Source organism: Clupea harengus, chromosome 12 (assembly GCF_900700415.2).
Source record: "Clupea harengus chromosome 12, Ch_v2.0.2, whole genome shotgun sequence".
In the NCBI taxonomy this organism is placed as follows: domain Eukaryota; kingdom Metazoa; phylum Chordata; class Actinopteri; order Clupeiformes; family Clupeidae; genus Clupea; species Clupea harengus.
The window spans coordinates 12,547,898-12,563,380 of record NC_045163.1 but is presented as its reverse complement, the minus strand read 5'-3'; the positions used below and the strand labels follow the sequence as shown (position 1 = coordinate 12,563,380).

The window sequence follows — 15,483 nt, the reverse complement described above, 5'->3', positions numbered from 1 at the left end:
GCGCTGTGAATACTTTGCGGATGCACTGTATGCGAGACTTAAAGACTTTAGATAAAGATGTGACACATTTGAAGTCTCTGAAAAGAGGGACTAACACTATTTTTTTTTACACTGGAAAAAATATGTACATGTTACAGTTTGCCATCAGGAGAAAAGGGTTAGTATACTATGGATTATCATAGGTCTAAAGGTCTTTTGGTTGTTTATAAGCATCCATAGCTCCAATCATGTCTCAGGGTGCTTTTCAGGGTGACTTTTACACCACCTAACCTTTTTGCAATTAAACAGTGTTGAGAGCTTGACCTCGAAGAGTTAGACAAAGTAGGTATACAAAACTACTCAAAAAACATAGATCAATTGGTTTAGCACATCTGCACCAAACAAACTCACATATCCGAGCACACTTTCAAGTGTAAAACTGCAGATTTTAACAAAGCGATTATGAAGATAATATACAACAGTTGACTATAATATCAATAATACAGAACACAACAAAATGACGACAATCGTATTATTAAACAAGCAGTGTTTTAATAGACATTACAGTCCAAGGTAAATGTTATCAGGCTAGAAATGTCCTTGATGAGAGAACTGTTTTCTTGTCATGATCTCAAAAGGCTACACAGTGGGCCTTTTACACAAATTGAAACTTTCATAACACCCAAGCTGTTGAAAGTAACAGCTTTAGCTGTCTACCCGCAAATATTGGGTACTGTCAAGACTATTTGTATTGCACTCTTTTACAATTAAGGATTTAAACCTTATGTTAGCTTGCTAGCTACACTGTCTAACCGCCCCAGTTGCTATGTACAGGGCTAGTAAGGTTCCAGGCAAGTGCAGCAGATTTCCATCCATATTTTAATAAATTCTTAACTGCATGCATCTATCTCTGTAAGGTATAAACTATGCAATACCAAAACAATGGGATCTCTGTCTATAATTTAAGACGGTAATATTCTTTTGTAAAAACTATTTAGACTAATAGTCACCAAACAAATATTTCAAAGACACAAAAAGAGAGGTCAGATTTCAATCGATACACCCAAATGGGATGCAAAAGTCTCAAAACCATAATCTAATTAACTTCTAAGCATTTCTGATATTCTAATAAACATCTAACCTTGGGGTTTTGTCTGCAGATTATTGGTTTTAAGATGTTATACAAAGATGCTATGTGCTAAATACATATAGCAATACATAAATCACATCATAGCATAAAATGTATTATTCTTAATGCTGAATGGCATTTCACTGAAATGCATCTGATGTCCAAGCCTGAGACATGTATTTACTGCCACAGACTACCCGATGTGTCTGGGGTATTTGTATGAGTCACTAAAGCATGTCCATGTTCTAGAACATGTCACTGTCGCTATATTTAATAACAGCCACCTCAGGTTTGAATCAAAAGGTAAATGCTATGCACTTAACAACAGACCAACACTTTCAGTCAGTTTGAAGCACATGCATGCTGCCTTTCCGTGGTCTGTATGAGATATCTACACAAAAGACTATTACTTATAATGTTGCACAAAAAAACAAAACAATCAATGACATTGCAGTTGAACAAGAATATCCAACTCTACACCGGTCACTTCTTAGATGATTCGCAATGAATGCAAACCGGGAAAACACTGCCCTCTGTTTGTGGAATGGTGATAAAAAAATAGTACTTGACTACAGTGGGCAGAGGAATGTCTCTTTGTTTGTTTACCACTTCCACAGCGTGTAGGCTACAGTCGTATCTTGCCTGAGAGGATGTCATCAAACACAGCCTGAGTGAGAGGAATGTAGTCCTTCTGGGAAACATCCAGGAAGTAGAGCGGGTCCTGGACAGCCTCGGGACTAAAGCCCTCCAGCACTAGTTTCCCCTTCTGCTGCTTGAAAGTCTCTGTGACGTCTATGGATGTCTGAGGAGGGGAGGGGAACAGAAAAGAGATTAGGACATTTTCCCCTCTGGATTGTTTATAGTGCAACACCCCGACATCTGTAACACTGCAGACTGTTGCCAAAAAAGGCCAGAAGTTACTTCAACTTCAACTAAACTAAAAACCTTTAGAGGATGCAGGTATGCCCATCATTGAGAAGTTGAAACATTAACATAGCTTACAAGTAACTACTAACTAATGTACATGTTTTAAGGAATGACTACTTAGTACTGTCTTCACACACACATGCACACACAGACAGACACACACACACACACACAAATACAAATGCACAAAAATAGTTATTCATTCATTCATTATGTGCATTTACCTCCACTCTTAGAAACCATGGCCATGCATACGCTGGAAGATTCTGGACCAAATGGTTGTAGAATCTACTACCATCCAGTTTTTGGTCGGGCTTCAGGACAACGGCTGCCATCCCGGCTCTTCCTTCATATCCTGATATTGAAAAGATCTAAATATTAGATCTTCTTGATCAGGTGAATGGCTGTCTACTGGTTTAAAATAGGAGTGACAAAGGAATATCACATGTTATCATGTGATGTGTGCCGTTTTAACTTTTTCTTTTTTAGGTTGAAGTTTGTGTTACGCTGAAAATGTCTGGTTGTGTTGCAGCAGGTCGTTTTCATTTCAGTGTAACTTTGAGTATGAAAGTACTTTTACATGACAACTTCACCTCTGCAAAAACAGTGCAAAAACAGTGCAATCAGATACAGTTAAAAAACAGCAGATGGATTTAGCATGAAAGACAATCTGTTAAGCAAACACAATGAAATCAAATGAAATTGGAGGCTAATGGTGTTTAAAAGGCTGCTTTCACCCACCTGGCACTGACACTCCATACACATTCACATCCTGCACAAAGTCCAGACCTCCCAGAGTCTCAGACACCTCAGTCGTCGCGACGTTCTCGCCTTTCCACCTAGAGGAAACACACGGATAGCCCATCAAGTCCACATTAGAACCTCTTGTGTGGCTGCCTTTTACAAGGCAAGAACCAAGTTTTATTTTATTTTATTTTATTTTATTTTATTGTCATAGGAACAATTTCTAATGTTACACAATTCTTTTATGAGAAATGTTCCTACTTTTTTTTTTTAGCAGCTCCAAACCATAAACTGATTATTTCCTCTGATATACTGTAGTTGGCACCGTTTCACTGTTTGAAACCCACGACTTCTCTGTTTCCAAAGTTTAATGGAGATCTTATGCTTGGCTGCCTATCCTCCTGCTTTGTGTCCTTGTGCAACACTAGATGGCGCTGATGGTCAAGGAGCGAGGAAACCACAGCATGAGGAGAAACGGCTGAACGTGGCGCTGCTTGTCTCTGGGGAACGCCCCGCTGGGGACGAGGAGGAGTATGACGACACACAGAAACAATCCACAAACCACCCCTATCCCCCAGCACAGAGCATAGACCAGGAAGGAGTGAGTGAGAGCAGAAAAAACCTATTAATGTGTTATTGTTTTACAACACAGTGGGCCTTAAAAATAAGTGGAGATTTGTTTGTATATTTGCATTTGTTCTTGTTTTGTTAGTCCTCAATGATTTCTGGGATTCGGCCATGTTTTCTTATTTTTTTTTTAAGAGAAAATTGGTTGAGAGCACTGGCAAGATAAAAAAATAAAACATCTTGTGTTCACAGTCTGCAGATTGTTTGTCCAACGCAGGGAAACATACATTTTTAATTTGAGAAACATAAAAAACATTATTTAAAATCAAATTTACACACACGTTTACTTTGTTTAAGTTTATATAACAGCACGCTGATTTCACTATGGCTGAAGCTATTCTACTTACAGCCTTATTTTTTGGTGGAATCTCTCCAATTCTTGGGCATATGCCAAAGTATTTGCACACGGCATAACACCTGCCCTTATATAGAGTTTAGGGGGCGTTACCTATGAAAATAACAAACACCCCCAATGTATGATCAAGTGGGATTCATCATTCAGCACAACAGGTTAAGAGCAGATTTGGATGGTTAAGAACGTTTGGTGCATCTGCAGTTGACTTCTCTTATCTTTATGTTAACAGAAAATTAAGAGAAAATATAAGAGAACGTTTAGAGAATTTTGGCCCATTGATTTTAATAACTCATGATCATATTTCTTAATCTACCAAAGAGGTTGTCATGGGTTGATTCTGTCAATATAGAAATGCTATTACAGAACTAGCATCCCATTCTATGTTTTCTCTCGACAAGCACAAAATAACAACAACAAAAAAACTCCTAAACTCTTATAATTTGGGAGTTCTGATCGCTTCAAATCCATGTCCTCTCCACAAATCACTGTGTAGTGCTCTTACGTCACCTAAATGGCACACAGTTTCTGCGTCACACCATCAGTCCCGACTACCTGCCAGACAGGCAGAAGACAAACGGCTACACTGTGACCCTGCGCTCCCAGAATCCTCAGTTAGATGCAAGCTTTTGACCCGATGGCAGGGCCCCACTAATGAACCTATTGTCTCTTAAATCTTCTCGTCATGGTAACTGCTTCCAATGGAACCCCTTCAACTATTGGAGGAGGGGGGGGGGGGGATTCTCAGCCAAGGCCTAACTATGAGTCCTCTAGGACACACACACACACACACAACCCTCTTCGGCCACTTTAAGAAGGGTGTCCCTGCGTCATTGCGTCTGGGTGGTTTTTGTGAATGGCTGCGGTGGCCTGGTTTCTTGGCCTCTTTGAGTTGCCCCTGCCAATGCCGATTAGTCCCAGCCAGCACTTCCGCTAGGGCGCCAACAGCCAAGCAGGGGAAAAAAAACTCTTCTCTGTGCACTCCTCTACCACTGGATGTGGATATTCATGGGAGTATTGAGTCTAGGGATCCACAGCATTGGGAGAATGGCTGCTGGAAAGTGGCAGGAATGTCGGCGGCTGTGACGAATGGCACAGAGCATCAATCTCTGACAGAGTGCCAGAGCGGGGGGCGGGGGGCGGGGGGTGCTCAACAATGGAGAGGGTCACGAGGGGCCGATGGTGGCAATGTAGAGATGAGGTACACAAAGGAGATGGGGGGGGGGGGGGGGGGGGGGGGGACAACATGCTAAATGTCCTTCCTGGGAAATGTATGGGGTTTCATTGGAGGGGGAGGGGGAGGGGGGGGTGGGGGGGGAGTGAAATGGCCAATAGAGATGAGAGAAGGGAAGAGAAGAGCTCTAACAGTGATCACTTGGTCACCTGTTTAAACGTTCACTGCTCTTGGTCTACACCACAGAGTGGATACTATAAAATATCAGTTTCACTCACAAAAGATATATGCAGGCATGCAGGACAGGACTGGTTGGAAAGTCAGTTTTAGAGATAAATTATTTTACCGGTGCAAAGGCTTCCCTACACTGAGAGAAACCACTCTAGCATCTGTATCTCACTTCCCCCCTCTATAAAACATGTGTCTGGTTTAATATCACGCATACAGGGCTCACCTCCAAATAATCTCTAAGAAATCTGTAGGAACATGGGACAAAAAAGCAATGGGTGCTTCATGCTCTGTCAGGAAATCACTTCAAGGCAGAAACGCTCAACTGGTTTATCAATTAATACAGACTTAAGTTCTTCTGCAGCTGTATGTAGAGACTGAAAAGTATTCTGGTTTATGTGAACCCTATAATTATCAGTGTACATGCCGTCTCCAATATGTAAAATTCTCTTGGAGGCATTCATGAAAGTAACCAGTTTCTGGGAAGTTCTGTTACAAAAGAGATCTTAGTGCTAGATCGAGTCAGATTAAAGCAGAAATCTGTCCAGTCTGCAACAGTATCAAACTAAAATATGATGGCTGTTCAAAGTATCCTGAAACAGAGTCTTGGCTGTTGAATTGAAAGCCTTACTGGAGTCTTGTTGAATTGAAAGCCTTGTTTAGTGGTTTTGGTTACTTTAAAAAAAAAAAAAAGGCCTGGGTCGGGGATGAATAGGATTCTCTAGTTCTGACCTGACCATGGGGCAATTTGTGGTCAGTGATATAATACTGAGAAAGTTTGAGCAACAAGCAAGTTTGAGTAAAACATATTACATAATATGCAGTCAACAGCAGATTTATGCCGAAGTATACATGTAATCAATATGTCGGCGACAAATGGAAATGTACCTGAACGTGTCTCCAATGCGGTCTCGGAAGTACACAAAGTCCCTGTGGTCCTGCAGCATCAGGTCACCAGTGTTGAAGTACACATCCCCCTCCTGGAAGACATTCCGGAGCAGTTTCTTCTCCGACATCTCCTTGTTCCCAGCGTACCCCAAGAATGGGTTCATGGCCGAAACAGGGGCCACCAATATACCAGTCTCCCCTCAAAACAGCAGAGAGGTGAAGCAATAAGTGACTGAAGCATCTCTGGTTGTTTGGTTTGACCACAACACAACAAACCATGCACATAGTACATTGGGAAGAAGCCAGACTTTACTAAATAAAAGCCTCAATATTTGATTGAAAGCTGAGGCCCATCATATTACAGACTTGTGTCAGACAGTATCCCTCCTGAACAGTAAAAGACTCACTGATTTAACACAATGCTCAGACTATTTTAGGAACTCCACTCACCTTGGTTTGCTCTGCTGCATCTTCCTGATTCTGTTCGGATTGGCTCATAAGTGTTGGGATCACACTTCAAGAGGTCAAAGGGCAAGCTCCGCTAGGAATAAAATAAAACGCATATGCATATATAAACAGCAATGTGAGTAGACAATATGACAGCGCTTCAAATTAATTACTGGGTGAATAAACACTGCTGTTCGAAAGTTTGGGATTACCAAGACATTTACAAATTTTCCATTAAAACAAATTAATATTTTTATCCATCAAATAAGGTGCAAAATGAATTGCAAGTACATGACTGAAACTAATGATTTCTGCTTGAAACAACAATTTGTGTGGTTGAAAATGTGCAGCATTACAGCTTGAATGCCTCTTCACTAAACAGGTCTTGCATCATTTGGAGGGTTGCGTTGGGTCTCTGTCATAAGATAAAATTGGCCTCAGTCAAGTGCCATCCACAGGGTATGACATGACAATGGATTTATGGTAAAATGGCATTATAACCTTCTTTGTTAATGATTACCTTTTACCCTAAACAAAAGACATACTTTACCAGCACCAAATCCCCAGACCATCACATTTCTTCTACCGTGCTTGAGGGATGGTGTCAAGCTATCCTGCGCCATCGTTTTATTTGTTCTGCACCTCATAAAACGTTTCTTCTCTGTCATCCAAACTTACATTTGAACACATTTTCAATCATCTTCCACTTAGTATTTTTTCCATTTGCCCATTTTAGTCTTTTCACTTCATTAGTCTTGGCCCTAAAAGACCAGCAAGCCAAAGCCTCTCCACTGATGACGATGAGACCGGTGTTTTATGGGTACTATTTAATAAAGCGAACAGGTGAGGACCTGTAAGTCGTTTGTTTCTCAAACTAAAGATTCTGTTGCTCTTATCCGCCAGCACAGTTGGCCACCGGGGCCTCACACTTCTCTTTGTATCTTTGTTAGAGACCGTTTGTTCTGTGGAGGATGTGGTGCACAACTAATCTTCAGTTTCTTGCCAATTTCTTACACGGAATAACTATAATTTCTTAGACAAATAACAGGCTGATGCATTTCTGAAGAACGCTCTTTGTTTCTGACCATTTTTAGACCATCATCAATTCCACAAGTGCTGATGCTCCAGATACTCAAGTAGCATGAAAAGGCCTTTTATTGACTCCTTAAAGAGCACAACAGCCTTCAACCACACAAATGTCACTGCGAAGGGGTTTTCTAAAGATGTATTACCCTTTTAAACATGATCATTTAGGATTAGCTAACGTAATGTGCCATTAAAACACGGGAGTTATAGTGGCAGAAAATGTGCCTATTTTTACGCTTATTTGAATAGAAAAAAAGTGTGATTTTCTTTCAAAAACAAGGACATTTCTCAGTGAAAACTTAAAGAACCATATAAATCATATAATTTCTCCCAAGCTTTTAAATGGTGGTGCAAGTCTTTAATGTGATACAATACATAACAAAAACATGAGCAGACCATAGACTTGAGACCATTTTCACCATATGTTTCTGACCATATGTTTTCTACTAAACACTAGACAAAAAAACATACATTTTTTTTGGTGAATTCCAAGGATTCAAAGTCAGGATGTGATGCAAGCAAATGCCATGGGAGCAGAAAACCACTTCAGACTTACCTTGTTGAAGTAACCTGCACGGCCAATGGGTCCGATTTCATTGGTGTAGTTGAGGAAGCCAACGCTGGCCTCTGTCAACCCATAGGCCTCTCGGATATGTATTTTGCCAAAGCGCTTGGCAAATTCCCTCCAAACATCAGCTCGCAGACCACTGCCCGCTGCTATTCGGACTCTGTGTGCGGTCTCTGCTTCTGTCTAACAAGGATTAATTCCAGATTAGCGTAACAGTGTACACTCAATACAGTTAGTCACGTTTGTGTGACATTAATCGAGCTTCACAGGAAGACAAGCAACATTTAGAAGCCAAGCATGATTGAATTAAGTAAATGTATTTCATTTAAATTTCAGTTTTGCTGCTTCAATTTTTCCAACTGCAAATGGAAATAAGTACAATTACTAGACATAAAATATACAAAGGAATAAGATAAGATAAAGGCCTATTCGATGTCTAAAATCATTAGTGTGCTACAAGTTGCTCATTTTTTTACCTTTGGCTGATTGATCAGGTATCGACAGAGTTCTCCAATGTACTGGAAGACAGTCACATTGTATTTCTGGCAGTCCTTCCAAAACTGACTTGCAGAGAATTTTTTCTTGAGGACACAAGTTGCCCCTGTGGGAAGAGGTTTCTGATGTTTTTATCATTACTTTTTTCCACCAAAACTCTATGAGAAACCTTCCCAAAAATATAACAATATTGCACAGTACATGCATATGTTAATATATTACATTACATTATATAATAAAGATTTGATGTTCTATGTGTTTTTACTCATAAATGGTTGCTCAAAACAATGCATTTTTACAGTCTCTGCTCCGCCTTCAAGTCTTGCCTTGAAATGTAGCTATCATACCACTGCAACAGGGGCACACACACACACACACACACACACACACACACACACACACACACACACACACACACCACTGCAACAGGGGCATGCTTGGGCACTTCCAGGAATTGTGTGTGACTTGGACTTGTTTATTTTCCCTCCAGCGGCAGCCAAAAATATCCTATAGTGAGTGTAGAGAGCCAGCTAACACCTTTTATGAGATGTAGGTTTTCGGCTGAGAAAGTCCATGCCACAGGAAAGGTAGCACTTCTCTATATCTGCACAAAGCCTTTGTTAAATGCTTTGTTTTACTTTAAACAATAAAGACTGCTCAAAAAAGAGCTTCCAAAGGAAGAAGAACCTTATTCTTCTAAGCACATTCTGAGTTTTGAATATCTCAATCATCACAGGAGATTCTACATCTAGGCTTCAACTATTTGTGGATTTTATTTAAAGCATTAAAAGCAACACCCTCACGTATATAGCTAAAACACTTTATTCTAAGTGCTCTTAGTGTTTTGTTACATTTATATTTCAAACCATTGCTTTACTGTAAAGTACTTTTTAAAAAAATCTTCAAAATGTGCTATTGTCATTGTCATTGTGTCTTACCCAGCTCGATGCAACCCCCAATGCCCAGGAGGGAGGCAGACATGTGGTAGAGGGGGAGTGTGACGTAGATGTTGTCACTGGCTTTGGCCCCACATAACCGCAGGAAACCCATGCACATCACCGCTTTGATGTGGCTCACACGAGCAGCCTTAGGGAGACCTAGGGAAATGACCAGAGAAAGTCCTGCTGAATAATAACACATGTCACAGTCTCTATTAAACACCACAGAATGGGTTTAGATGACAAGAGAGTGCGCTACAGGCTAACTCATGATCCTATGCAAATGACAATTGTCCATGTTGAAGTAAAACTATGATTTGAATGAATGACAAAAACGAAATAAAAAATTATTGTTACCTCCACTCCTCCTCCTCCGAAGTCATTTCCAACAGATAAAGGACAACATAATCAGTGTTTTATGGCCGAAACTGTCTAAAAAAAACTGTTTTAAACTATTACCAGCACCAGAAGCACTTCCATTCATACATGGCTATTTGTCAAATCTGCCTTCATTCTGGGAGCTCTGTGCCATGTGGGAAACTGGCACTGGAGACTACATAAATGGAGGAAGTGGCTGTGCTGTTAATCCAGAACACATTTACCCCTTTATAAAACCAAGTGGATTGTTTCTGACATGGCAAATTACAACTCTCTAAGGATGCTGGTTGGCCTCGCAACAACGCACTGACTGACGTATATGGGTGTTGAACAAAGCTGTTAAAAGTGTCCTTTCTCCATGCCAGGCTGCAGTAATTGTGTGACAGACATTTTTAATACATTCTTTACACACATGCTAAGTCCTCATAAGACTTCTGGATCTCTCTGAGGGGACCATGACTGTGCTGGGTTTTTGCAGGCAAGGGTGTCAATGCACTTTCAATTCAAAAATCACAACACAACTGAAAAAATAAAATAAAAAATCTTCCACACCACTGTGCTACTGAATATTCATTTTCCAGATAGGGCTCCTCATTAGGAAACCAACAACTGACCACTATGGATAATGATAGCATTTTGGTTCGTTTTGAACTACATCACAGTCCATGGAGATCTGGATGAAATACAAACCCACGAGTCCATTCCTTCCTACCAAAAACATTATGTGGACATTTCAGTGGTTTCATTTCTCTTTACACTTTAATTAGTTAAATGGAGAGGGGTACAAAGGGAGCGGAGTGAATGGAATAAGATGTGGGTAATGACCAAATCCTGTGATTGCTTCCCCTGAAGGAGTTACTAACACCCCAGGCAGTGGGTTTGCATTGAGGCCTACCTGTGGTTCCCGAGGTGAAAATGAAGAGGAAGTTAGACATGAGCTTGGCTAGAGTCGTTTCCATGGGTGGCTGGGCTTCACCTGAAGCCTTTTCCACCTTGTCCAGTAATGTGTGCAGCCCCTCTAGCGAGGAGCTGCTGTCTGTAACCCACAAATCAATGCCATTGTCCTTCAGGCTACGCAGTGCCTCTTCCCGGGAGCTAACCAAATCTGAGGAAAGAAGAAGACATACTTAATATTTAATAATATTTAGCAAAAACACTAAATAAATACAATTTACATTCTAATTAATTCTGATAACGTGGCACTTTTCAACCTAACAACACCTACAATGTCTTTACATTGGGGGAAAGTGAGGAGAGGGAAAGGATGTAAAGTGCAGTATACTGTTTAATGAGATTATTGAAGTATTTTTTGAGTAATAAAATAGGTGAAATGGACAATGCATACAGGCCACATTTTTTTCATACCGGTCTCTGTGTGTGTAAATGTTTGCTACAAAGCCTCTGACACCTATCTCCACTGGTCTCGTGTGTACTTGACAACCTTGTTCCCTCACTTCCACTCTGCAGTGCCAAGTACTTTAGCTAGTAAAAAGTGGTAAAAAGAAAATAGCCAATAAAAATAAAAATGAACATAAACAAGCAAAATCTAAGAGTGATAAAAAGAATGGATAAGAGAAAAATAAATAGAAACACAAAATCATAAATATGGATAATAGGACAGAATAAAACTACCAAAACAATAAGAATACAATAAAAGAACAACAAATTAAAGGTTAAAAGTGAACGTGACCGTAGAGTAACCTCCGAGTTACTAAAAGTACAACTAAAAGCCTACCCTCAGACTAAACTGAGTGCAGCTAAAAAGAAGTAAAAACCCAGGGAAAACTAGTGTATAAAAGTGACTTTTCAGTCTGGTTTTAAAAGTGTCCAAGCAGGCAGCAGATCTAACATAAAATGGGAGACAATCCCATAATTTGGGACCAATGACAGTAAAAAGCTCCACCACTCTTTGATTTAAAATTAGACCAAGGTAAAACCAGAAAATGCTCTTTGGAGGACCTTGAAGTCTTTGATGGAGCGTAAGGGGTCAAAGGATTGGAAATATAGGCTGGAGCTAGTCCATTCACAGCCTTAAAAACAACCACGGACCTTACTGGTAGCCAATGTGGTTCTGCAAAAACTGGTGTACTGTGGTCAGATTTCTTGGTCTTAGTTCAAAGCCTAGCTGCTGTATTTTGGACCACTTGTAACTTTGCTTGTGCTTGGCTTATCCAAGAGTAAAGTGCATTGCAATAGTCCAGGCTGGAACGTATAAAAAGCAAGACCAGCTTTTCACAATCTTTTTGGGATAGGATATTTCTCAATTTGCCATTATACTCAGCTGGTAAAATGAAGCACTAACTAACAACCAAACTTATCTGCCAATCACATTTTAAATCTGAACAAAAAAACACCCCAAGTTTCTTTACCACAGGGTATTGGTATGTGTGAGTGGACCAGGCACACTACTAATGTCAGGGGAACCAAAGATAATAACCTCTGTCTTATTGTCATGAAGCTTCAGGAAGCTATTACCTATCCAGAGTGTAATGTCTTCAAGATAGTCAAAAAGAGGTTGCAAATTGTCTTGACCATAATTAAAGGGGCTATATTTTCGAGTATCATCCGCATAGCAGTGACACGACATCCCATTCTTTATGAATGTCTGGCCGAGAGGCAATAAATAAGGTAAGAACAGAAAGGGGGCCAAGTATGGAACTTTGTGGAACACCACTTAAGAGGGATGCAACATTTGAATGCTATACTTATTGACCATAAATGTCCTGTTAGAGAACAGTGAAGTGCTTTCCCCTTTACCCCAACACAATGCTCCAACCGCTCAAGCAACACTGCATGGTTTTTAACTTTCAACTCAACTGTCAAGAGGTCAGACTCAGTGTTGTGCATTGCCCAGAAGCCTGATTGATACATGTAAAAGATCCCATTTTAGTTAAAAAAAACTTTGTAATTCATTAAAAACTGCCTTTTCAAGTGTTTCCAATGGAAATGGGAGCTTACAGATAGGAATTGAAATTGAAGGGGGAATCAGGATCTAGGTTAGGCTTATTTAGCAAATGTTGCACTTCTACATGTTTAAAAAGTGAACTACTGAGGTTTGTTGATGTCAAGCACACTACTACCATGAAACACCATGAAGTACTACTACTTACATCACATTAACACTAACATTAAACACGTCTTTTAAAAGGCAAGATGGAATCAAATCTGTAGGGCATGTTGTGGGTTGCATATGAGACACTAGGTCAGTGAGGCAGGAAAATGACATCTCAATCAAATTATCCAGAGTGAAAGTGACATCAAAAATATTATAGACACGATTGGCTGCTGTTGGTATCGATGATCTGATTTTGTGCATTTTTTTCAATAATATGATTTTGTCACTGGAGAGTGCAGATGGAGTCATAAAACCAGCAGGAGGGTTAAGAAATGTATTAATAGTGCTGAACAGAACACAATCTCGGCTCTTTTAAAACCCTTCTGATAATTGGTAGAGCCATTACACATGATATAAGACACCCTTAATGGTGTCAGGTGTGACAGGATAAGAAGAGGAACAAATTCCAGTGAGAACTTGGCCTAGATTATATCATCTGTCAATTATCTTTCAACATGCTATAAAATAATAAGTGATAGTGTATCATGCAACAAACGGGGAGTCATGACCTTTATATAGGGACTTTGCTGGCATACATTTCGGCACTTTTTGTGTCGGAAATCACATTTGCAATTAGGCCTTTTGTTATAATATTTCTCTGAGTATGAGTTGTGCTGCATGTACTCGTCGTTTGCAACGTTACAGTACCGTAAACGTTAGTGTAGTAAATAAACAACCTATGATTCCTCAGCCCATATAAACAAGCAATTGAATAAGAATTCAAAACAATGCTCCTAATATTGCTACTGACAGACAGACAACTCGCAAACATGATTTAAAAGGCAATAATCAAGATCTGCACCAATTTCTTTTTCATACGCAGTTGCGACACATGAGCTACGTCGAACACGGTTTACATGATTGACAACTAGGCTATCGCTACCTTAACCAGAGGGAGTAGACCCTGCGTCAAACAGCTATATGCAAGCGCAAGTTATAATGTCGTATACCTGAGCCTACGACGAGTGTTTTAGCCCCACAGCTCTGAAAACAGTGAAGAAAAGACTTGGATTTGATGTTAAAATTGAGGAACGCGACTTCACAGCCCAGTTTACATAGTCCAAACCAGACGCATATGAAGTCGGGTTCATTGCTCATCAAAAGTGCAACAATGTCTCCTTGTTTCAAGCCTCCCTCGTTTTTAAACACGTTTGCAAATTTGTTGCTCCTTACATCAACGTCCTGGTAAGTAAGAACTTGACTCTCAAAAACAATAAACGGTTTGCCAGGAGTTTTCCTTGCCTGGTGAACAAAACAGTCTAGATAGGTGATAACCCCACTCGTCATGCGTGACTTCACCGCCGCCCCGACCTTTCGTAGTTTTAAGTAATAAATCAAATCATCCCAAAAGTAAGGGTAACACATCCGCTGAAAAACCAGAAGCGTCAATAATCCAGTCACAGTGGTAGTAAACGCCCAAGTTAACATTGTATTTGTACAGGGAGTGTACGCCTCAGCCGCTTATGATAACTAGGCTACTCTCTCTGAAGGTTTGGAGAGCTTTACCCCTATATTTAAATGCCTGCACGTGCACCGCGCATGCTCAAGATGGAGTAAGTTTTTTTTATTTCATTCCAGTAGGACTTCAATGACCACATTCTATAAGTGTCAGTACAGTGCCTTCTCGTAGTGACACATGGAATTCTAGTTGATAATTAGGCCACGTGTAATTTGTCGACCCCAATTTGACCAATTTGAAATAGGCTATTGTTTTGTTAATTTATCAAATGCAATATGTCTATGCTAAATCTCAGTTATGGCAGTTATATATCACACAAACGACATGATTTTTATGGCCCTGAAGGTCAAAGTTTCTTCCCTTAACATCGTGAGGTCACTAGTTCACATTTGCATTACTCTGGCAGTATTATTGTATCCAAATTCAAGAGTCCTGATAAATCACCAGTATTTTTTAGAGAATTATGGCCTACTGAAATTGACTAAATAATCAAACCATACACATAACCCAAATTAATAAATAATATTTTGTCTTCATCTCATCTCTCACTTTATCTCATCTGTCACTAAATGACAAGCAATAAACACAGAGGTGTTACGGAATATACGACCCTCTGATAATGAAACAGACCTCCTGCTTAGGGTTGCGAGGCTAGGGTTAGGGCTAGGGTTGCTCCAACTTCTCTGACTCACCCATATTCTGTTCCTTGTGATAATACTAACCTTAGCATTAGCATATTTTCCATTTTAATAATGAAGAATGTAATTTGTTTTTTATAACCCTGTCAACAGAAAACCATAATTACTATCTCTGACTTGTTGAAACAGTCTTGTAAAAGCACAGATAAATACAGGCCACGTTGGAAAGGTATCAATTACTTTTCATTACAATATTCTTCAAAAATCAGTAGGTATAGCTCCAATGTGTAAAATGATGAAGCCTTTCTCTC

At 39.9% G+C, this 15,483-nt stretch overlaps 1 protein-coding gene across 1 annotated transcript; it reads right to left on the bottom strand.

Annotated features, from left to right (window-relative positions):
* Positions 1–509: 509 nt before the first annotated feature.
* Positions 510–14,581, bottom strand: LOC105888879 (long-chain fatty acid transport protein 6). The gene is made up of 10 exons (XM_012814642.2): positions 14,026–14,581; positions 10,856–11,065; positions 9,583–9,741; positions 8,626–8,750; positions 8,138–8,332; positions 6,499–6,589; positions 6,049–6,247; positions 2,777–2,874; positions 2,260–2,390; positions 510–1,910 (listed from the first exon to the last, which is right to left on the bottom strand). Exons 1-10 carry the CDS (start codon positions 14,501–14,503, stop codon positions 1,734–1,736), a joined length of 1,863 nt encoding a protein of 620 aa, XP_012670096.1. The 5' UTR covers positions 14,504–14,581; the 3' UTR covers positions 510–1,733.
* Between the last annotated feature and the right edge of the window lie 902 nt (positions 14,582–15,483).

Bases quoted from the DNA above. Each gene is read 5' to 3' on its own strand.
- LOC105888879 (XM_012814642.2), bottom strand. From the start codon at position 14,503: ATGTTAACTTGGGCGTTTACTACCACTGTGACTGGATTATTGACGCTT. The intron at 8,751-9,582 runs GTAAGACACAAT...CTCTTCCCACAG, and splicing joins TGGGGGTTGCATCGAGCTGG to GGGCAACTTGTGTCCTCAAG. The intron at 6,590-8,137 runs GTAAGTCTGAAG...TTTTATTCCTAG, and splicing joins GTGCAGGTTACTTCAACAAG to CGGAGCTTGCCCTTTGACCT.